The 22,966-nt window shown below is 39.6% G+C and overlaps 1 protein-coding gene across 1 annotated transcript in view; it reads left to right on the top strand.

Annotated features, from left to right (window-relative positions):
• Nucleotides 1–20,033, top strand: part of MBD2 (methyl-CpG binding domain protein 2) — a 69,781-nt gene extending 49,748 nt beyond the window's left edge. Inside the window, exons 4-7 of the mRNA XM_016933740.4 lie at nt 8,677–8,767; nt 10,143–10,320; nt 14,937–15,075; nt 19,560–20,033. Coding sequence (XP_016789229.2) covers nt 8,677–8,767; nt 10,143–10,320; nt 14,937–15,063 — 396 coding nt within the window. The 3' untranslated portion in view covers nt 15,064–15,075; nt 19,560–20,033. The remainder of the gene's footprint in view (nt 1–8,676; nt 8,768–10,142; nt 10,321–14,936; nt 15,076–19,559) is intronic.
• The last annotated feature ends 2,933 nt before the right edge of the window (nt 20,034–22,966 follow it).

Raw genomic sequence — 22,966 nt, 5'->3', positions numbered from 1 at the left:
CTACATCTTCCAATAGAAATGATATTATAAATGGCTCTAGTGTCCCAGACCGACCCATAAAATACCATTTAATCTAAAGTATATCTGAATTATTAAAAATAATTACAACCACATTTCTAGCAGCAAATACATTGACTATCAACTTTCTGAGGTAAGAAATGTTTCTCCCAGTTGTGCTTTATCTTACTTTCCAGAATGACTGGATTCTCCACCACTCCTAGTTGTCTGGCAGTAAAAAAAAAAGAGGCATCCACCTCCAAGCCATTTAGATTGGTTCTTCTAAGGCCCATGAATGAGGAGCTGGGAGAGACACTACTGAGAACTGAGAGAGGAGCTTGCAGTGATGGTGCATGCTGGCAGGGGCCCTTCTTTCTGTTTCTGCTGTGAGATCTGGGCACCTGCCTTTATAAACCTCCTATTTCCCTATCCTTTTTCTCTTTCTCTGGACCAGTGGTTCTCAACTAGACATGATTTTGCTTCCTCCATTTCCTCTTACTGCCCCACTTCCCACCTACCTGGGTACATTTGGTATATCCAGAGATATTTTTCGGTTGTCACAACTAGGGTGTTTCTACTGACATCTTGTGGGTGTATAAACCAAGCAAGCTGATAATCATCTACCCCCAAATGTCAAGAATGCCAAGACTGAGAAATTCTGCTCCAGACAGTTGCTACTGGTTAAGGTTGTTTTTGCCTTTTTTGATTCATTGCAGCATAGAAATATAGTCTGTGTTCCCTGATTCTCTCCCACCTTCTATTCTTGAAACAAGCTCACAGCTCTTTTGAGGTTTTTCTAAGGGCTTTACCATCATCATAACATGAAACTAGATGGACTAAAAATAACAAGAAGATTACAGTTTTAGGAAATCTTAATTAAAAGCTATCCATGCTCTCCACTGGACTTTAAATAGAGCAAAATTCTGATCCTTTTCTAGGCTTCAGTCCTTTCCTCCCCGTAATACTGGTTTCCTCATTCCCTGGTCTTCCAATCTTCCTTACTAATACTGCTCCACCATGGAGAGCCTTAGTAGTGATTCTGTTCCTCCCAATGAGAAACAACAGGGATGAAAAATCCTTGCATTATTTTAATGAGGAGTTAAGGAAAGGTTCCTTTCCTTATTGCATAGATTGTGTTGCATAGATCTGGCCAGAACTGTTTTCTGTTGTTCTCCTTCTTTTAAGAAAGTTTCAGGATGAGATTACATCCCAGCCTTTCCTTACGTACTGCTGCACAGCACAGGGACCTCCTTTCTCTACTCTTCTCTCCTTCTTTGTACTGCTGCGTCATACTTGCCACCAATGCCAGCTTTGTGGACATGTGACCTGTGCAGTTACACAGGGCCTTGTGCTTAAAAGAGCCCCTCACTTAGAAGGAAGGGCCATGCCTGGTTTAATGCTCTGCTGCCATACCCTTGAAATTCTTAATATTTTTTTTTAACAAGAGGCCTCACATTTTTAATTTGTTCTGGGCCCAGTAAATTATATAGCCAGTACTGCTTACCAAAGTACTCCCAACCGACCTTAGGTCCAGGTGAGAGGCAGTCTGGCCTGGAGGAGGGGAGGAAGAGGAATAATTTTAAAATATTTGTAGTAGCAAGAAATCCCCAACTGAAAGGGAAGGGAAGGGAAGATTCATATTCATGTGCTCAGACTCTTCATTTGCTAATACTTACCTTTCAGAATTGATTATTTTTGCTTTGTTTATACTTACTAATTTTAATAAAATGACCAACTACTTATTAAGTGCTATTGTATGATCAGCAATGTGCTACAAGCCACAGGTGAAACGAAATAGTAAAATGATAGTTGCTGTGTACTGGGCATGTTCAAGTGTTTATAACGCTTCCTCATTTTGTTCCCATAACCCTTTGAGATTGCTTATATTGTCCCATTCCATATAGTATGAAACCGATATTTAGAGAGGTCAATTGTCCAATTTATAAAGCTAGTGAAAAAGCAAGTTTGAACATTGGTTGTTCAGATTCTAAAACCCAATCCCATTCACTCTGCTAATAAGTTAGATATTCCCGTCCTCAGGGTTGACTGTCAAGTTGAGGTCGTGAGTATACAGGGAAAGTCAGTTTCATTTTGTCTAGTGAATTTTTTTTTTTAACACAACAGAGACACATCAGTACTTTTCATTGGATATAATGATTAATGAAAATCGTGCTAGGATATATGATGTAGATGCTTTTCAGTGTGGTCATGAGAAGTAGCTATTAGTATAATTAATCTGAAACAGTATTCTTAAGAAAAAATTCAAAAGCCTTCAGTTATATATGCAAATCACTCCCTTTCTTTTTCCATTTTTTGAAATACTTGCTCCCATACCATTGTTAGTGTCGCTTATCTGGAAGTGTTTTCTTGGAGTGGGGTCTCTTTAATTTCTATCCACCAAATAACAATTTCATGTTCTATGTGATTGATATTTGTAATTGTGGTCTAAGAACGCTAATTTGCAGAGAAAATATGTTACACCAATTCTTTATTTTTTACCATGTGAGCTACTTCTCATGACAATTTGATATCCCCATAAAACTCTATGCTGGTTTTAGCTTCAATATATTATAAGCCTGTCTTCTCAATTCTGCCTAAGGAAGAGGCAGCATCAGGCACAGATCACCTACAATTGAGACTTATACAGTATCTATTACTTAGGAGTTAAATGGATTAAGAGTAATTTGATAGTTCTCTTAAAGTTTACTGATCTATTATTATCAGCCTTTGATGGCATGAGTAGAAGTGTCTGAGGCTTGTACTATATAACCTAACAAGAGCCAAACATGTAAATGCTCTTTCAGAGCTTTTGTTAAGAGAAGGACTGTTTAATCACACTGACCTAAGTTTTAATTCCAGCTGCACCACTGATTAATTGTGTAAGTTATTTAAGTTCCCCATGCTTCCGTTTCTTTATCTGTAAATGGGAGTAATATCTTCTCCAAAATGCTGCAGGAAAGTTTAACTGAATTTCTGTACAGAAGGTGCTTAGCACAGTGCCAGGCCTATGGAAAGGTGTTGATGGCTAAGTGGTAGTTTTCCTCCTCTTCCTCCCCCTATTTCATCAAGACAGTATGACTGGGCATAGTTTCACTGGGTAAAACAGAACATTGGGTAAGCCCTTTCTTCATTTAACCTAAACAATTAGCTCTACTTTTAAATAAACTTATCTGCTTTTAAATAAACATATCTCCTCCTGCAATGAAATAATAGGAAGGCAAATGTCTTCCTCTTGTTGTCTGCAAGGAAGAGGATGGAATAATATTTTTTAAAATCTTTCAGCATAGTGAAGAATAATACTTGGAGATCTTGGTGGTCACTACACCCCCACTACATGCATGCTTTTTTTTTTGAGATGGAGTTTTGCTCTGTCACCCAGGCTGGAGTGCAATGGTGCGATCCCAGCTCACTGCAACCTCCACCTCCTGGGTTCAAGTGATTCTCCTGCCTCAGCTTCCTGAGTAGCATTACAGGCATGCGCCACCACGCCCAGCTAATTTTGTATTTTTAGGAGAGATGGGGTTTCACCATCTTGGTCAGGCTGGTCTCGAACTCCTGACCTCAGATGATCTGCCCGCCTCGGCCTCCCAAAGTGCTGGGATTACAGGTGTGAGCCACCACACCTGGCTACTACCACTCTTTCAACACAAACCAAACCAGTCTTTCTCATACCTCGAACCTGCATCAGAATCACCTTAAGTATTTGTAAAAAAAAAAAATAAAACTAGCTTTCTAATCCCAGATCTATTGAATAGAATCTCTGGGGATGAGGCCTTGGAATATATTTTTAAAATAAGCCACCTTGGTTATTGTTCTTTATAAGATCTTTAGAAACACTGACCTGCACTCTGTTACTTCCTTGCCCATACAATTTCTTGGGTTGGAATAGTCTTTTCTCTTCTACATGCCTATAGAATTGTTACACAATTTTCAAGGGCTACCTTTTCCTAGAAGCCTTTCCGGGTCTTCCCAAATTGAAGTTAGTTTTGGATCTTCATTATTGCGGTCGGCCTTGTAGAGTTTTGCATGTTTTCCACCAAACACCTCCTGGAGGGCAGCGATTGCCGATTATCCTACCAAGCATCCCCAGTGCGAGAAAAACACATTGCATATCATGGGCATTCAAAGAGTATTTGTTGAATATTGTTGATCCTCAAATTCCTTTTTCCTAGTAAGCCATCTCTTTTGTTCTTCACTAAAGAGTACAAATCTCTTAGAGTAATATTAATAAACTCGGAGTGATGAAGGTAAATAATAATCAACATTATCAGCCTCAGTTCCCAGAGCATCAGAATAGGGATCGGTGTCTGTGAATGGTGGCGAGGAGTTGTTTGTGATCCCTGTTTCTTTCTCATCCTCTTTAGATATTCTTCATAAGGCAAGTTGAACAAAATCCCTCAAAGTCTAAGTTAAATATATAACAATTATGAAAAGAAAATGCTATCGTGGGTTCATTTTACTTTCAGTAAACAGATTTGATCATTGACCTCACTAAAGAAGCAGTTTTTGTAATACACCTTCATGTTTGTTCTTTGGGACACTAAGTGGGGTAAAGTACATGCAGCTGTGCTTCCGTTGATGTCCTTACTAGGAGAACTGTGCAGAGAAAATGTGTAGAGATGAACTGCAGTGACTACTAAGATGGTTTCTCCAAAGATGCTCTGCACTGTCACTTAAATTTTAGGCACTTTTGTGGCTTTAAGTGACTTTTAATTCCATCCCATGTTTCTCCCTCAATCAGCTGGTTTCCTGGATAGGACATTGCCCAGACCATTAGTGTTATAAGGTGATAGGCATGTGGAACTAGCCAATGTTCTAATATACTGGAAGGTAACAAAGAGAACAAGATATTAGATGTACTCAGAGCGTCTGGTTAGTGAGGATTAGAGGGAGATGTAATAACTGAGAGTGATAGCACATTTTGGGAGTTTCTCCAAATATTAAATCACTGTTCCTTATACATATTCTATTTATTGGTTATTTGGCCTCACACCAGGCAGCAAGATTAAGCTGAGAAAACCACTGGATTTGGCAGGGGAAATCAGATTTTCGGTGAGTAGTTTAGGATTTATGACAGCAGTAGTGCTTATGAACTGTAGTGCCAGAGACTAGGTAGCCATCATAGAGGGGGAGTCCTTACATATATTTTGAATATTTTGAATATTACTCACCTTTTGAATATTACTGTCTTTGGACTTCTAATGGTTGAGAAAGTAATAGAGTGGGGAGACCTCCAAGTGAACAGAATCGCCAAAGAAAAACCTACTCACCTAAGTGAGTACATCAGGAAATATTAAACTTAGGCAAAGGAAGACCTTTTCCTTCCCTGCTCCCTCTGAAGCACTGAGGCCCATAGTGGCCAAAGATAATGAGAAAAGATCATGGAATTTGGTGAGAGGAGCTGACTGACTATTGGAGTACGTTTAGTGCAAGTTGGCTAGAAAGGGGGTGGGCTAATAAAGTTGCAGTAGACTTGGGAAAGGGCGATAGTGCACATTGGGCCATTCCTTGAGGAACAGGCTTGGAAAGAAAAGAACATGGTCATTATATAAGCTGGATAAAGTCTCAGTGTATTAAAAACCAGAAAGTACAGTCCTAGCACCCCAAAGAAGTTGCTTGTGCTGAGCCTTTGTTGTCAGACTCCCCTCCATCCCAATCTGGGGCAACCTTCCCTATAGGTTTTCCTTTTCCGGGTATCATAGGAGTGGAATCACACAGAGTGGGAAAGACTGGCTTCTTTCACTTAGCATAATGCCTACTGTACGTACCTTTAAAATGCATTTTAAAATGCAAAGAATCCTTGCCCTCGTCCTCCACCCAAACAAATAAAACAGGGATCTGAGAAGATGGATGTACAGAAAAGGTGAGTTAGGAACATACTGAGATGTAAACAGACATTTACCTCCTGAGGACTGTTTCAGTTTTCAGTGAAATTAGTTGAGCTTCTTAGCTTTGAGTGAGTGTTGGAAAGGTTGGAGAGGAAGTGACCTTGACCAGTTAAGTGTTTTCTTTTTTTAAACTAGCTTCCTTTCCTTCTCTGAACTTTTTCACTCCCCATTTCTCCCCTGGGTTGTGGATGGGAGAAGATACACACACACACAAATATGCATACCTAAAAAAAATATATATATATGTATCTCCATTTTCATGGCATAACAATTTTATTATTTTTGCTCCTGGACTCTGGAAATGGTGCTTTTACTATTGAAAGAGCATACGCAAAATCTTAGTTTCTTATGTCCTCTCTTATAAAGAGGGCATCCACACATATCAGATTCTAACTTCAGCTGTAGTTGCGGGGTATCAGATGACATGTGGTGGTACCAGGATGTGATATAAGCTAGAGCCATATACTTGTATTTCAGTCCAGGATTTATTTTTACTAATTTTTTCTTTATAAATTTTTTGTATTGTTTTCCTTGTTACTGATAGAAGTTTGAAAGTTGAGAATTAAAAATGATAGAATAAAACAAATTATTTTTTAATATCTGGAATTGGAACTTTTAGATGTAAAATATAAACAATGTATCTGTTCATAATTCCCATGCTTTTATGTGGTAGTGTTGATTTATTTTTACAAATCAGTGACTATGAGATTAATAAGTGCTTTTATAATTGTATATATATATACACATATATATAAATGTTTAATTATATTTAATTATAAAAGCACTTACTAATGTTATCCTCACTAATTCTCCTAGATGCTTTGTCATTAGAAATTTAACTGGGTTTTGTTTTCCTTTTTTTTTTTTTATATAGCTGTGATATTCAAAACACAGATGATGTTATTCCACCAGAGAGCAAATAGAAAGCAGGCAGGGCAGGTTTTCTTGGGACATTTATTGCATTCATCAATTATTACCTTCACCTTACTACTTTTCATCCATGATGATTAATATATTTATATCCTCATATTGTTGACCTGCTTATATTGACAACATATTCTACTGATAATGTGATTAGCAGGGAGATGTAAGGAAATGTTACCATATACCAAAGGCCTTCCTTGGTGCTAGCGTTGTGCTTATTACAAATTCAGCATATTGCTCTTCTGACATAAATAGAATTACACTACTTTATCTTCTCATTTGTCTGGAGGACAATTATCTGATACTTCACATATATCCAGAAGTCGGAATGTAAGCCCCAAAAGCCCTCAGAGTGGCCACAGTTTGCTAAAAGCAAATGCGATAAATCTTGTGCCCAGTATATAACGGATACTTTATACATATTGCCTTATTTAACTCCCACAGTAATCTTTTGTGATAGCCATTGTTGCCACATTTATAGAAGAGGAAATAAATTGAAGATTCTGAAGAGGTTATAGACCTTGTCCAAGGTCGTCTATCTAGAGATGGAGAGTGTTGCAGCTGAGATTTCAGCATGGGTTATAGACCTTGTCCAAGGTCGTCTATCTAGAGATGGAGAGTGTTGCAGCTGAGATTTCAGCATGGGTTATAGACCTTGTCCAAGGTCGTCTATCTAGAGATGGAGAGTGTTGCAGCTGAGATTTCAGTATGGGTTATAGACCTTGTCCAAGGTCGTCTATCTAGAGATAGTGTTGCAGCTGAGATTTCAGTATGGGTTTGTGCGTCCCCCAGATCCTCACGCTGAGTCCAGTTGCTCCCATTTTCAGTCATTCCCACAAATATTTTTTCAGTACCAACTATGTGACAGGCCCTGGTATCCAGGATTAAAGACAGTTATACAGAGTCCTATAGAATTCCTTTATCTGTTTTTTTTTTTTTTGGCTGCAGTAAATGTGAAACAGACTAGAAAAGAGATGAGGCATGAGGACAGTGACATTGTCTCTCTTACTGACTGTCACATCTGCAGGGTGAGCACAGCACCTAGTAGGAGCTCAATAAAGATATGTTGAATGGATGAGTGATATTAGTGAAAAGTAATAACTAGGAGAGAGAATCAAATATGAAAAGGATATAAAATAAAAACCATAATTGCCTTGGACCATTTAGTGTTTGAATAAGCAAAAGGCTCCATAGCCCGTAGGGCACGAGGAGCGACTCAGTGTACTCACTGATGCCCGTAATGATGACCTGGGGCTACTAAGTGACCATGGTGACCCAGGCCCTGTGCAGCAGGGAAAGAGTCACTCATGAATGTGACATCCAGTTTAAAAATAAAGGAGGCATCTAAAACATTTTAGAAAACTTTTCATTGAAAATCGTCTTTTCTCCTTTAAAGTGTGCTAAAGGGCTAAACTTCATTGTACTGGAAAAATCCCATATTGGAGTAGCTCTTTCTCTAATGATATTGGATAAAGGGGGATAACACATCATATAATTTGTTTTCTTTTCCTTAATAAGTCGTAGCATTAAAATTTCATGCCAGGTGAATCTTTAAAAAATTCAAATTATTTTCTTTGGAAGATACCTTATAAGAAACTATACATAGTATACAGCATATAACCTTCTATAGTATTGTAACAAGTGAATAGGTTATGTAAAACAACCTTTTTTGAGCAATGCCATCTGAGAGGATTATGATGTGTGGAAATAATTCATGTTTGGAATATCATTTAGCTTTTTATAAGGAAAAAATGAGGAAATTATAGGAAACTATTGAAATGATTTAAATTTCATTATTCAACAGCATCGATGCGCTACTTTCTTGTTTCAAGAATGTATCTATTAACAGTGATATTTTGCCTTACAGCTTTTCTGGGAGAAGAGGCTACAAGGACTTAGTGCATCAGATGTAACAGAACAAATTATAAAAACCATGGAACTACCCAAAGGTCTTCAAGGTATTATCTAAGTTCAGTTGAGCAGACATTTATCAAGTACCTACTGCATGCCAGGCACTCTGTTAGATGCTGTGGATTCAGCAATGACTGACAGGAGGCCTTTGCTTTGGGAGGTCCTATGCCTTGCTGGATGACGTACCTCTTGTGTTTTAGTAAAGCCAGGAAGAAGGTACATGAGAAACTTGTATGTTGCAGGGATGCTGCAGTGTAGTATATTATCTTAGATTTTTTTCTTTGTAAACATTTTGGCTTTAGGTTAGGTTCATCGTAGAAGCTAACCCATGTGCTGCTTTTAGCACTGGATGCGGATGAGTAACAGAATTTCTCAAAGCTTCCTGCTTATAGCAACATCTGGCCCTACCACCTGCTCTGTCTCTCATCCTCTTCCCAAAAGAACAACCAACAGCTCTCCTTCTGCCCCTCCCTCCACAAACTGGTGCTCTAAGTAGCAGTGGGAACAGATGCACTTTGGTCCAGCAACAGCAGCCAGTGGGATCTGGGGTGGAAAACTCAGTCACTAGTCTACATTTCATGCTGTATGAGAACTCCAAGTTCTAGAGAAGAGTTATTTTTCAAGTATTAAAACTTTGGCTTCTAAAGCTTGATATATAGTGGATTGCTCAAAAATCCTCATAATTCATGGTTAGATTATTGCCTTATCCCTTTATGTTCTTGGAAATGTTGGCCTTAACTAGTTAAACAGGTTTAGGACTTTAAGCATTGCATTTAAATGTGACCATGGTACCAGTATCTTACAAGTAATCAAAGTGTGCAGTTATTAATTCTCTGATTTTGGATATTTTGTTAGGTTTATGAAAAAAGCTGTTAAAGCCACAGACACAGCTTGCTTGCATTGGCTTTTTCTTTGAATCCTGAGACAAAGAAGATAATTGTTGAGATATTGCTGGAAATTAATGTTAAAAGCTACAAGGAGAAACTATACCAGTACTCTAGGAATACATTAAAAGGGATGCTTGAGTATAGTCGCTTCACAAAGTCTTACCTCATTAAAATAATTAACATTGCTTGAGGAAATAAAGCCAACTTTTTAAAAGTTTAGTACCTTGGAAAATGCATTTTAAAGTTCTGGTAAAGTATTATTAAAATGCTCAGCTATAAGCTTACAGCAAGCATGAGGATTTGTTTTTTAAAGTAAGAAAAAATGCTCAGCTATTTTGTTACTATTTCCTTAGTGTGAATTCTTTAGTGTGTCATATCTATTAAGTAGATATATTATCTTCTGCTGCTTTGTCTTATGTCAGTTTAACATATATGATCCCAAATGAATACAAAAATATCAGTTGTTTTATGTCACATAAAGTTTGCTCAGCACATTGAGACATTTCCTTTAACTAGTACTTGTTTCTCATTGCAGGAGTTGGTCCAGGTAGCAATGATGAGACCCTTTTATCTGCTGTTGCCAGTGCTTTGCACACAAGCTCTGCGCCAATCACAGGGCAAGTCTCCGCTGCTGTGGAAAAGAACCCCGCTGTTTGGCTTAACACATCTCAACCCCTCTGCAAAGCTTTTATTGTCACAGATGAAGACATCAGGTAATGCAGTTTAACATGACTTCATAAACTTGGGTTTTTACATTTGGGTAAATTTTATACTGTTCATTAGGTTCAGTGGCATATCTAGTAAGTGATATATCACCTAGAAAGTTATACTTTTCTTTTTTAACAGAGTTTTTCAGAAACTGATAGAAGGTGAAAAAAGACCATTATAACAAATACATGCTTGAAAGGGGTATAAATGCTGCATGCCAGGGGTATCATCATGGTCCTGTCCAAAGGACAGGCACCAGATCAGTTATATTCCCTAAGCATCATTTTTACAGTGTCTTTTGCAATTTGGGATTCTGACTTTCTATTCTAAGGAACCTCTTTCTGCCAGACACAGTGGCTCATGTCTATAATCCCAGCACTTTGGGAGGCCGAGGTGTGAGGATCGCTTGAGCCCAGGAGTTTGAGACCAGCCTGGGCAATACAGTGAGACCCCATCTCCACAAAAATTTTTTAACAATTAGTGAGGCATGGTAGTATGTAACTGTAGTCCCAGCTACTTGGGAGATTGAGGTGGGAGGACTGCTTGAGCATGGGAGGTCGAGGCTCCAGTGAGCTGTCGTCACATCCCTGCCCTCCAGCCGTGGTGATAGAGCTAGATCCTGTCTTAGAAAAATAAAAATAAAGAACCCCTTTCACTCAGTTATGCCTTTTCTGATTGCCTCCTTCACTGGTTTGTCTGGAAACCAATCTCTCTTTAAATCAGATGATAGTGATGCTGCTCTTAAACTTACTTGTGACACGGTAGAGCAAGAAGAGAAGCAAGTAAGAAACAAGAAGCCACAGGTAAAGCAATAAAACAGAGCCAGGAATGAGACAAGACACAAACTATGTCTACTGACATCTTTCACTCTTTCTAAGGCTGACTCACAAGTTAGGGTTTCAGCAGCAAATGGTAAAAGGAAAACATCCAGCTGAGATTGGTAGAACCCAGAAAGTAGAAGCAAACCATTGCATAGGAAAAGCAAAAGTATTCCAGTTAGTAAGACCACAGAGCAATTCTTATGTGGGTTTTATGACCTCAATATCATTATTTTATAGTGATACTGTACTATATTGCATTTATATTATATTATAGTATATTAAAAATATGACCTTGTGTATACTTCACTATTTCTGTCCCCTGAATGTAAATCAGTTTAATTTGAGTATTATTCCTAGACAAAATCAGCAGATGACACTTTCAAATCATATAATTTTAAAATGTTTTATATTTGTTCTTTTGTTTGTTTGTTTTTTGAGACAGTTTTGCTCTGTTGCCCAGGCTGGAGTGGAGTGGCACAATCTCAGCTCACTGCAACCTCTGCCTCCCGGGTTCAAGCAATTCTCCTGCCTCAGCCGCCCGAGTAGCTGGGACTACAGGCGAGCGCCACTATGCCCAGCTAATTTTTTTATTTTTAGTAGAGACAGGGTTTCACCATATTGGCCAGGCTGGTCTTGAACTCCTGACGTCATGATCCGCCTGCCTCGGCCCCCCAAAGTGCTGGGATACAGGTGTTACAGGTGTGAGCCACCACGCCCAGCCTATATTTGTATTTTTTTAAAAAATCCATACAAAGTTGACATGAAAGTGTTTTTAAATGGGTAAGTCTAGCTAGGTTTATAATGGGAAAGCCCTTCTTGGGTCTTAAAGTAATTATTTTGCAAAGATAAAAAGTGGTGCAAAGTTGTATTCATATGCCTTGATTGCATATGAATATGAATGAAGTTTCTTAAAAACCTTATTTTTTAAGAAAACAAAATGTAAAATCAATGAAAGGAATCAACTTGCTCATTGGATTGTTCTTACCCTTGAGGAAGAAAATTACTCCAGAGACAAGTTCTTTTCCATCTTGGAATGAATGCTGAATTAATCAGCAGGGATTCTGCCAGGTCCTTATATGTGTTGACGGAGGTTCTCTGAGTTATATCACAGGAATGTTGATGGCTTCAACACCAGTTCTTTTGATAGTTGAGGAAACTATCTCAAAGCCAATTCTGGATGATTTCCTTTTTGGGTAAATTTGTCAACAAATTGCTCATTTGATTTAATTGTCATGACAGAAATTAGGAAGAAAATACTCCTTGTTGAATTAGTACATGTTCAAAATAAATTACTGCAAATGGAACTGTTACTCTTTACCTAATTGGGTATCCAATAGTCTGTCTACATTAAACCTCCAACTGAAGACCCCAACAAGATATATCTCAAGTATTTTTAGCGTATTTTATAATGTTTGCATTGATGAGTACTTTCGTTTTTTAATACTTTGTAACAAATTCTCACAAACTTTGCAGCTTAAAACAATACCCATTTATCAGCTTAAAGTTCTGTGGGGTCAGAAGTCTGGGCCTGGTATGACTGGCTTCTGTGTTTGGGTCTTAAAAGTGTCACCGGACTGTGTTCCCTTCTGAAGCTTGGGGTTCTCTTTCAAGCTCATATGGTGGTTGCAGAATTCATGCCTTGTGTTTTAGGGCTAAGGCCCCTGTTCTCTTCTTGGCTATGGGATGGTGGCTGTCTTAGCTCCTGGAAGCTGCCTGTAGTTCCTTGTCTTGTGGCTCCTCCATGTGCCCCTTTATGCTTCTGTCAGGAAGATCCCAGCTCCACTAAGGGGTCCTATTAGGTCAGGCCCACTACAATAATCTCTCTCGATTGACTCAAAATCAGTTGATTGGTAACCTAATCATGGAGAGATATCCCATCATATTCACAAGTTCTGCTCACACTTAAGAGGAGAGAATTATATAAAGAGTGCACGTAAGGGTGGTTTTGGGGAAGAGGGACTGTTGGGGACCATCTTACAATTCTGCCTACAGCAATGGGCAAATGATTAAATTTCAGCTTTCACAAATGTGGAAAGTAATGCTCAAGATAGAAGAAAATCAATGGCAAATGTTAGAGTTTAAGATAAAATTCTCCATCCAAATTACTGCATATGGTGCCATTTGCTCCATTTTCTCCATCTTCCTAATGAGGTTACTCTAGGACAGCTGTGAAGATTCTTGTACTCTTACTAGTGAGAGACTGCCAGTGAAACCAATATGTCATTTGTCATAAACTTTGAGTCACTGACCCAGAGGTGAGACTAACTGTATAAGAAATAAATGTGTTCTGCTTGACCCTGCCCCATGACATGAAAATCTGTCAAATTCCAGTTTCTTTTAATATGACAGAGGCTATAGAGCTAAGACTGACCCAGTGACAGCTTCCCTCTTTTTGAAAATTCATTTAATAAGTGGAAGTCTATACCTTTTAACTCTGTGGTGTTTTGGAGTTTAATAAAGATATCCAAAGTTTTTGTGGGAAGCAGTACATATATGTTACCTTGACTACCTTGGACATAGTCTTATTTGGTCAAAGGGGTGTGATCTTGAGTAGACTGAATATAACTTGGCAGCTGGTTGAGCCCCAATGGAGTGAATACTCAGGGACCCTTAGTGCAATCTTCTATAGCATTGCTCCTCTACCTCTCTGCTGTCCCAGGTTTGGGAATTGCTGCAATCTGTCTTCCTCGGTTATTGGTAGAGAAAATTACTTTTTTTTTTCAGTAGAACCCTTTGTATATTCCTTGTTGCATCTTCATCTCCCTGTCTGCATCTTTCCTTATCTCCTTTCTTCTGGTCTCAAGAGCTTTGCCCCCTTTTCTGTTCTGCTGACCCTCCCTCCTCTGCCATTGCCTTCTGTTCTTGTTCCCACTGGAATCTTTTCCTACCAGTCTTCTCTCTTCTCTTGTCTTTCTTCAACCTTTGCTTCTCTACTTGGTTCTGGATGTCAATTTCTATTTACCGAGCTTTGTTTGCTAGACACATATTAGGAATTTATCTCTTACCCTCTGGGGGATCTACTTTCTTTTCTTTTTTTCTTTTTTTTTTTTTTTACTTTTTAAAGGTAAGTGTATACTGATAGCCTTTCTTCCTGTGCTCTAATGGTTCAGAGCCTTTTTAATGACTTGGAGTTATTAACCCTCACTTTTGAGGTTCCTTTGTAATCACCGAGACACAGAGAAACTCATGGCATGTTCTTAACTAACTCACTTTCTTATTTGAAGAGAGGCTTTTCAGTGTCTGTCCTCGGTGTGCAGGATCATGTAGTCTTGGCTCCTTCGTGCTGACCTGTTGCCTGCAGACCTGGGAACCCAGGAGAGAGCTCTCTCCTAACTAACCTAGCCGCAGAATGTCAATCAAACCCCAGCTTATCACGCCTCTGCTTCCTCCATCTTTCTCAGTGCTTCTATGAACAAGTCACTTTTCCTTCGTTATTTATGTTCCCTCCATCTTTTATTCCTGCTTCTAAGTTATTTCTAATTGTCCTTATAGGAATAAACCCAAATCTTGACACAGTTGACATTTTCAAAGTTGAAGAAAAGGTCACTGACGTCAATCTGCTCTTTCTAGAATTTCATGTGTGATGAGGGATAACTGCCTCTGTGAACATTCCTCTTTTTGGCAAGGCTCATTGGTGAGGTTTGATTTGTGTGTAGAAGCAACCTCTGCAAAAATCTGAAAAGGAAGTCTATTCTTCTTAGGAATTTAATTATTTTGAAGTAAGGATGAACTTCTGTAGCAGATTCATATTGTCATTACTTGCCAAATTCTCAGTGCCTTTTTATTCTGTTTTTAAAAAGGAAACAGGAAGAGCGAGTACAGCAAGTACGCAAGAAATTGGAAGAAGCACTGATGGCAGACATCTTGTCGCGAGCTGCTGATACAGAAGAGATGGATATTGAAATGGACAGTGGAGATGAAGCCTAAGAATATGATCAGGTAAACTGACACCAGAGAGAGTGACTTGGAACTTAAGGTGTGTTTTCTTGGCCGGACATAGTGGCTTCTGCCTGTAATCCCAGCACTTGGGTGGCTGAGGCGGGCGATCAGTTGAGCTCAGTAGTTAGAGACCAGCTTGATCAACATGGCAAAACCCCATCTCTACCCAAAATACAAAAAATTAACTGGGTGTGGTGTTGTGTGTGTGTGGTTCCAGCTACTCAGGAGGCTGAGGTGGGAGGATCACTCGAGCCTGGGAGGCAGAAATTTCAGTGAGCCAAAATTGTGCTTACTGTTCTCCAACCTGGGTGACAGAGTGAAACCCCATCTCAGAAAAAAAAAAAAAAAAGGTGTCGCTGTATTTTCTTGTTATTTTCCCTTTAGCTTCCTCAGCAGTGAATGAAAAAGCTACTCCTCTGCTCGGGTTCTCCATGTGCTGTTGTTTGTTTCTTCTCTCTGGATTGAAGGACCATATAAGTTATTGCATTCTTTTGTTCTCATACTGGGAGGACATTCACACCCCTGCAGTCACTTGCAAGGGATCTAGTCTCCTTTATTAAGACCAGGTGGAAAGCCTCTAAGGTTTTCCTTAGAAAACCTTACTCTGCTCACTAGAGAAGAGCAGCAGCAGAAGAAAAGGACTTTGTCAGGTAGGGAGGAACGGCCCCAGAAGAAGAAGGTGACTGTCATCTCCATCACAGTAGCCTCCAGGGCATATTGCTTCCTCTTTAAAATTATGGTGGCAAAGCAGGCAAAATCTCTTTCTTTTTCTTAGATTCTCCCTAGCACAGATTTGATGCAGGGAGAACAAGAAAGACACTAAAAAGTATAATAAATACTTTACCTTAAAAAATACACATTTTTAGGCTGGGTTTGGTGGCTCATGCCTGTAATCTCAGCACTTTGGCATGCCAAGGCAGGCGGATCACTTGAGGTCAGGAGTTTGAGACTAGCTTGGCCAACATGGTGAAACCTTGTCTCTACTAAAAATATAAAAATTAGCTGGGCGTGGTAGAATAGCTGTAATTTTGTAATTCTAGCTACTCGGGAGGCTGAGACACGAGAATTGCTTGAACCCGGGAGGCAGAAGTTGCAGTGAGCCGAGATTGTGCCACTACACTCCAGCCTGGGATGGAGTAAGACTCTGACTCAAAAAACAGCAACAAAAATGCACATTTTGATCTTATCTCAAACTCACATTCCAGGCTCATGGCTCTGTGCCATAGGCATACCTTGTCTTCAGAGGAGCACGTGCAGATCTTAAGGCTTTCTGTGACGTCTTGCTTCCCGGCTTCCATCCTGCTTTGTTTCAGCAGGCCATGTCTTCCTTTTTGGCACCCCAAAACCAATTATTTACTAGTTTCCTTTGAAGCCAAAACAGAGGGAGGGATGGGGTGCTAATATGCTGTCAAGGGTCAACAGAGCCTCTCTGAGAAAGTGACATTTATGTTGAGCCTGAAAGATATATAGGAGTGAGCCAGGAGAGGTTTGGGTAAAAGTGTTCCCATTAGAAGGAACAGCAAGGAGAAACTTGGTTTCTTTAAGGAATGAAGAAATTATCCACGTGGTTGGAATGTAGTATGTCTGGGGAGGGGTAGGGGGAATGTGTGGGTGGTGAACCTAGTCACGTAGGACCTGTGGGTTGTTAGGGAGATTGATGACCACTTGAGATTGATCATGAAAATTAGCAGGAATCACTGAAGAGTCAGTAGCATGATCAGATTTGCTTCTTTACAAGAGCCCTATGGCTGCTGCATGAATACAAGGATTGGAGTAGGGAAAGCTTGGAAGCAAGGAGACCAGTTGGGATGTTGCTGCGGTAGTCTCGCAAGAGATGATGGTGGCTTTAGGAGGATGTTGACATGCCAATGGGTTGGGAGAAGAAGAGATGGGTAGATCTGAGATATATCTGGAGAAAGAATCACGTGACCAGGTGACTGCCTGGAAGTGCGGGTGAGAGAGTGGCGAGGATGCCTCAGGGTTTTCACTTGAGCCATCACTTGAGCTGGGTGGGAGAGAACTCTGTTTGGTAGGGGAATAGGCTAGGGGTAGGGATTGCAGGGAGGGTGAGTTTAATTGTTAACACAATTATCCCCGTCCGTGAGTGCCTTTATCTTTCATGCCACAGCAAGACCAAAATCCAATAATACATATAATGTCTTACATTTACATGTCCATCCATGGCAGCACTCACTTCTGGGTCACAGTTTCCTGACTATACAGAATCATTTCAGGCTGGGTGTGGTGGCTCACGCCTATAATCCCAGCACTTTGGGAGGCTGAGGTGGGTGGATGTCCTGAGGTCAGGAGTTTGAGACCAGCCTGGCCAACATGACGAAACCCTGTCTCTACTAAAAATACAAAAATTAGCTGGGCATGGTGGCGGGCACCTGTAATCCCAACTACTTGAGAGGCTGAGGCAGGAGAATCGCTTGAACCTGGGAGGCGGAGGTTGCAGTGAGCCGAGATCGTGCCACTGCACTACAGCCTCGGTGACAGAGTGAGACTCTGTCTCAAAAAAAAAAAAAAAAAATCATTTCAATCCAGTTCAGTGCTGTTTTAGCTCTTTTCTCTTCCCTTATTGAAGACATGAAGATGCTGTGTTGATACTTGGATTTTGTTTTCCAAGCTGGCAAGGATGTATTTATGGGCTTTGATGAGTATACTTAATATGCTGGAAGTCTTTCAGAGGGAAGTCTGAAGTGTGTTTCTACTGTCCATGGCTGCAGCCACACCGTCTCTGGAGCACAGAGGGATCTGGATCTCACCTGATCCAGATTCTGCACTGTTGCTTCGGAATAGACTCTCAGAAAGCCCTTCTCTTCTGTCAGGGCTTTTTGGTTTTTTTCTAGACTTTTCTCATGAAATCATTTCAGATAATCAAGGGTCACCTAATTGAGGTTTTACTAGACTTCTGTTTCCTTTTTTTTTATTATTATTTTTGAGATGGAGTTTCGCTCCTGTCATCCAGGCTGGAGTACAGGGGTGCAATCTCAGCTCACTGCAACCTCTGCCTCCCGGGTTCAAGCGATTCTCCTGCCTCAGCCTCCCAAGTAGCTGGAATTACAGGTGCCTGACACCATGCCCAGCTAATTTTTTGTATTTTTTCTAGAGACTGTTTTCGCCATGTTGGGCAGGCTGGTCTTCAACTCTTGAACTCCTGACCTCAGGTGATCCACCCGTCTCAGCCTCCCAAAGTGCTGGGATTACAGCATGTGCTACCGGCCGACTTTTGCTTCCTTTACAGATTACTTTGCAGATTGACATCCAGGCTATACCCTTGTTTATGTGAGCGAGGCTGTGTTGTAGGCACTGGCACTATACTTACACAGAATTTGGCAACTGCTCATTGCCTTGCACAAATGTGGATAATAGTAATAACAAACTAATGTTGAATGATTAGAATTTTAATCAGTTCTTTAAAAGTAGCCATTATTTTGGCATGTTAGGTAGGGAGAGATTCAAATTATTTATGTAATCTTCCCAACTTGAGAATGGCATTATTAGATCAAGCCATTAGACTTATAGATTGCGGAAGATTTAGATGTACTTCTTAATTATGAAAATTACATTTACCTTACTCAAATAACCCCATATATATCTAAAAGTTTTAATAAACTAAAGCATGACCACATGACTCAATCAGCTGTCCATAATAACCTGTGGTATAGGTAGGACTTAGTTGGGCAAAGGGTGAGACGTGGCCATCTTCACGGGCTCATAAGAGATAACCAAGGTCCCTTCAGGTCGGCCAGCCTCATCATGCCTCAGCTCTTTCTAATCCTGCTTATTAGTAAGGTGGATGTTTATTCATTTATTTATTTGGTTAGTTAAATAACAGGCCGCAATTTACTGTGTTACTTAAATTTTACTTAAGTAAAATTTAAGAAGAAGAAGAAGATGACTGTAAAAACAAAGGTGTGAATATATTTAGCTATACATGAGATAGGATATCAAATACATAAATAGTTCAATTTGCAGTTGCACAGTGCCATTTCACCCAGGTTAAACAATAGGAAGACTCGATGCATACGTGTCATCTGTAAATGCTCTTGTGAAAGAAATTGTGAAGTAAAATAAAGTATCTTGAGTAGAAATTTTTCTACATTTTCTCAAAATATATTTGGATTGGTCTGTATCTGTTCTGCTTTTTCATTTGTATGCCCTTTGAACTCTCTTTTTATGCTGATGTAGTTAATTGTAGTTAGAAAATATTTTCATAAACATATAGAAGAATACATATGATTTCTTTGGAAAATTAACAGGATAGTAAAGGTTATCATCAAAATAAAACGAAACAATGAGGGGATATGTTGAGCACTTTTTATTTATGAAGTGCTGTAACTACATGTTCATCAAGGCTGTAAAAACATGGTTCTTAAGTGGAATTCAATCTCTAATTCTTTTTTGAGTATTGCTGACCTCTCACCTGATAAATCACTGGATTACTTAAGTTTGTTCTTTTTTTTTTTTTTTTTTTACAGGTAACTTTCGACCGACTTTCCCCAAGAGAAAATTCCTAGAAATTGAACAAAAATGTTTCCACTGGCTTTTGCCTGTAAGAAAAACAATGTACCCGAGCACATAGAGCTTTTTAATAGCACTAACCAATGCCTTTTTAGATGTATTTTTGATGTATATATCTATTATTCAAAAAATCATGTTTATTTTGAGTCCTAGGACTTAAAATTAGTCTTTTGTAATATCAAGCAGGACCCTAAGATGAAGCTGAGCTTTTGATGCCAGGTGCAATCTACTGGAAATGTAGCACTTACGTAAAACATTTGTTTCCCCCACAGTTTTAATAAGAACAGATCAGGAATTCTAAATAAATTTCCCAGTTAAAGATTATTGTGACTTCACTGTATATAAACATATTTTTATACTTTATTGAAAGGGGACACCTGTACATTCTTCCATCATCACTGTAAAGACAAATAAATGATTATATTCACAGACTGATTGGAATTCTTTCTGTTGAAGAGCACACAATAAAAAACCCCTCGTTAGCCTTCCTCTGATTTACATTCAACTCTGATCCCTGGGCCTTAGCTTTGACATGGAGGTGGAGGAAGATAGCGCATATATTTGCAGTATGAACTATTGCCTCTGGACATTGTGAGAATTGTGCTTTCACCAGAATTTCTAAGAATTTCTGCTAAATATCACCTAGCATGTGTAATTTTTTTTTCCTTGCCTGTGACTTGGACTTTTGATAGTTCTATAAGAATAAGGCTTTTTCTTCCCTTGGGCATGAGTCAGATACACAAGGACCCTTCAGGTGTTACTAGAAGGCGTCCATGTTTATTGTTTTTTAAAGAATGTTTGGCACTCTCTAACATCCACTAGCTTACTGAGTTATCAGGTGCAGGTCAGACTCTTGGCTACAGTTAGAGGCAGCTTCTAGGTAGAGTTGCTTAATGAAAGGGTTTGTAATACTTTACAAACCATTACCTGTACCTGGCCTGGCCTCCAAAATATTAACATTCTTTTTCTGTTGAAACTCGCGAGTGTAACTTTCATACCACTTGAATTTATTGATATTTAATTATGAAAACTAGCATTACATTATTAAACGATTTCTAAAATCAAAACATACTTAATCTGATACCAAGGAAGGGAGGGAGTGGTTATAAGCAAATGAAAACAAATTTTGAGAGACAGAGCAAAAGTAAAATCATTCTATAGAAAAGGTGTGTTTATTTCTTAACTCTTGAGTTCTTTTAAAATTAGAACCTAAATGATGCAGTCAGGGGTATGACCAATTCCACATGAGTGTCACCTGTACATTTTATTACCACTACCTCCAGTTTCCAAGGCAGGGAAGAAGAGGGGAATAGTCAAAGCAATATGACTAGCTAGGTTTGGGCTGCTGTTTGGGCTGCTGTTTTTCCTGGACTTTTATGCCAAACTACATAAATACTTCTTGGAATTCCTGATTTACGCTCAACTTTGATCCCTGGACCCTAGGGCCATTAGTTTCCTTGAAGCAGTCCTGCTGGTGGATGAGCAGGGAAACTTGTAGACCCTGGGAGGCCAATTGGTAGAGGGTGCCTGCCCGCCCCATCAGACTGTCCCAACTGGGGTGGGGGTGAGGATCATAGTGATTTCTTTTTAAAAGCTAGTATGACTAGTGAGAATGGATGTCCAAGGGCTTTTCTCTTCCTCCCCCGAGTCCACGATTCTTCATTTGTGATCAGGGTTGGGGTAACTTCACCTTGGTGATCATATATTCTTTTTACAAACCAATCCAGCCAAGATATATGTGCTTTTCTAAACAGCTTGTAAAAGCAAAAACACAATGTATACACATATAAAACTGATATATTTTTTTTTTTTTTGCTTATATACTTTGCTCAGGTGGAGAACAAGGTATGAAAGCCATTATATGGTGTCCCTTGGGGACCATCCCATAAGTCCAGGGTGTTCCCAATATACCCACAAGACATGTTCAAAACTTCATCACCTGGTCCCCACAAACCTACCACCCTCTTCCATTCCCTCACTCTGGTAAAAGCAAGCCATCTTCTCCAGTTACGCAAGGCAGAAGCCCAGGAGTGAGCACAATGCTGCCCTTTCCCTTGCTTCTGACTTCTCATCAATCCTATTAGAACTACTGACTGCACCCCACCTCTCCTCCATCCCCACGATCACTGCCTTCATATGAACTGCCTTTCCTGTCCTCTGGACTTTCAGTGGCTTCCTTTTTTGCTCACCTGTCCACTTTCTTCCCCTTCCCTCTCTCCATCCCTCCACATAGTCATCAGAAAGATCATCAAAACAGGCAAATGTGACTGTATTATTTCCCTCACTTATCTTTGTATGCAGTTTAGAGTGATTTTTAAGAGCACACACTTTGAAATTAGGAGAACCTGTGTCTGAATCCTGATTTTTGCCATTTGTGTGACTTGTCAGGTTATTTAATCTCTTTGAGCCTGTCCCTCCTCAGTGAAATAGGAATAATAATACCTACCTCATAGAGTTGTTGTGAGGATTCAGTGAGATAGACTGTTTCTAAAGTGTGTAGCACAGTGCCTGGCACATAGTGGGTGCTCACATTGGAGCACACTATTGTCGCTATCCCTGCAGGTGTGAGTTTTACATCCTTTCCAAGAGGCATTTGCTAATAACCCTAACTACCGCCTATCCCTGTGACACTATTTTCTGCCTCAGCACCCTATTTCCTTTGTAGACATTTTCTAAGTCTGTATTTTATTTATTTGTTGGCTTTTTGTCTATTTCTCTACTAGAATGTAAGCTCCATGAGAGCAAGGATGTGTTTGTCTGATTTCCCGTTACAGCCCCAGCACTTAGCTGAGTGACTGGCACCTAGTAAGCACTCAGTAACTGTTTGCTGAATAAATGGAAGACTGGTCAAAAGGCTCTTCTTGATCTGATCCCTGCTTGTCTGTCTGGCCTCATGCTGCCACTATTCCTCATTGCACCTTCAGCTCAAGAAAAACCTCTTTACTTGCTTCTTTGAAGTGCCCCTTGGGCCTCTGTGTCTTTGTACCTGTTGTTCTCTTTGCCTGAAACACCTTTTGCCTGCCCGTCTACATGGTGAATTCCTAATCATTGATGAAGTCTCAGCTCAATGGCTACCTCCTCTGTGAAGCTGTCCCTGATTTCTTCAGGCAGATGTTCTTTCCCGCCTTCCCTGTTCCCACTGCACTTTGTAAATACCTCCATGGAAGCACTTTATTGTATTGTATTGTAATTTTTTTTTTGCATGTCTGTTTCTACTATTAGACTGTAAGCATCGTAAAAGCAGAGATTGTGCTGTTTCATCCTCATGTTCCCAGAGCCTAGCCCAGTGCCTGGCACGTAATAGCTTGTCATTAAATATTTGTTGAATGAATCTGTGAATGAACAAGAGTCATGCAGTTGGAAA

Source organism: Pan troglodytes, chromosome 17 (assembly GCF_028858775.2).
Source record: "Pan troglodytes isolate AG18354 chromosome 17, NHGRI_mPanTro3-v2.0_pri, whole genome shotgun sequence".
In the NCBI taxonomy this organism is placed as follows: Eukaryota; Metazoa; Chordata; class Mammalia; order Primates; family Hominidae; genus Pan; species Pan troglodytes.
Note: the sequence above shows the minus strand (reverse complement) of the source record. Positions and strands in the feature narration are given on the sequence as shown.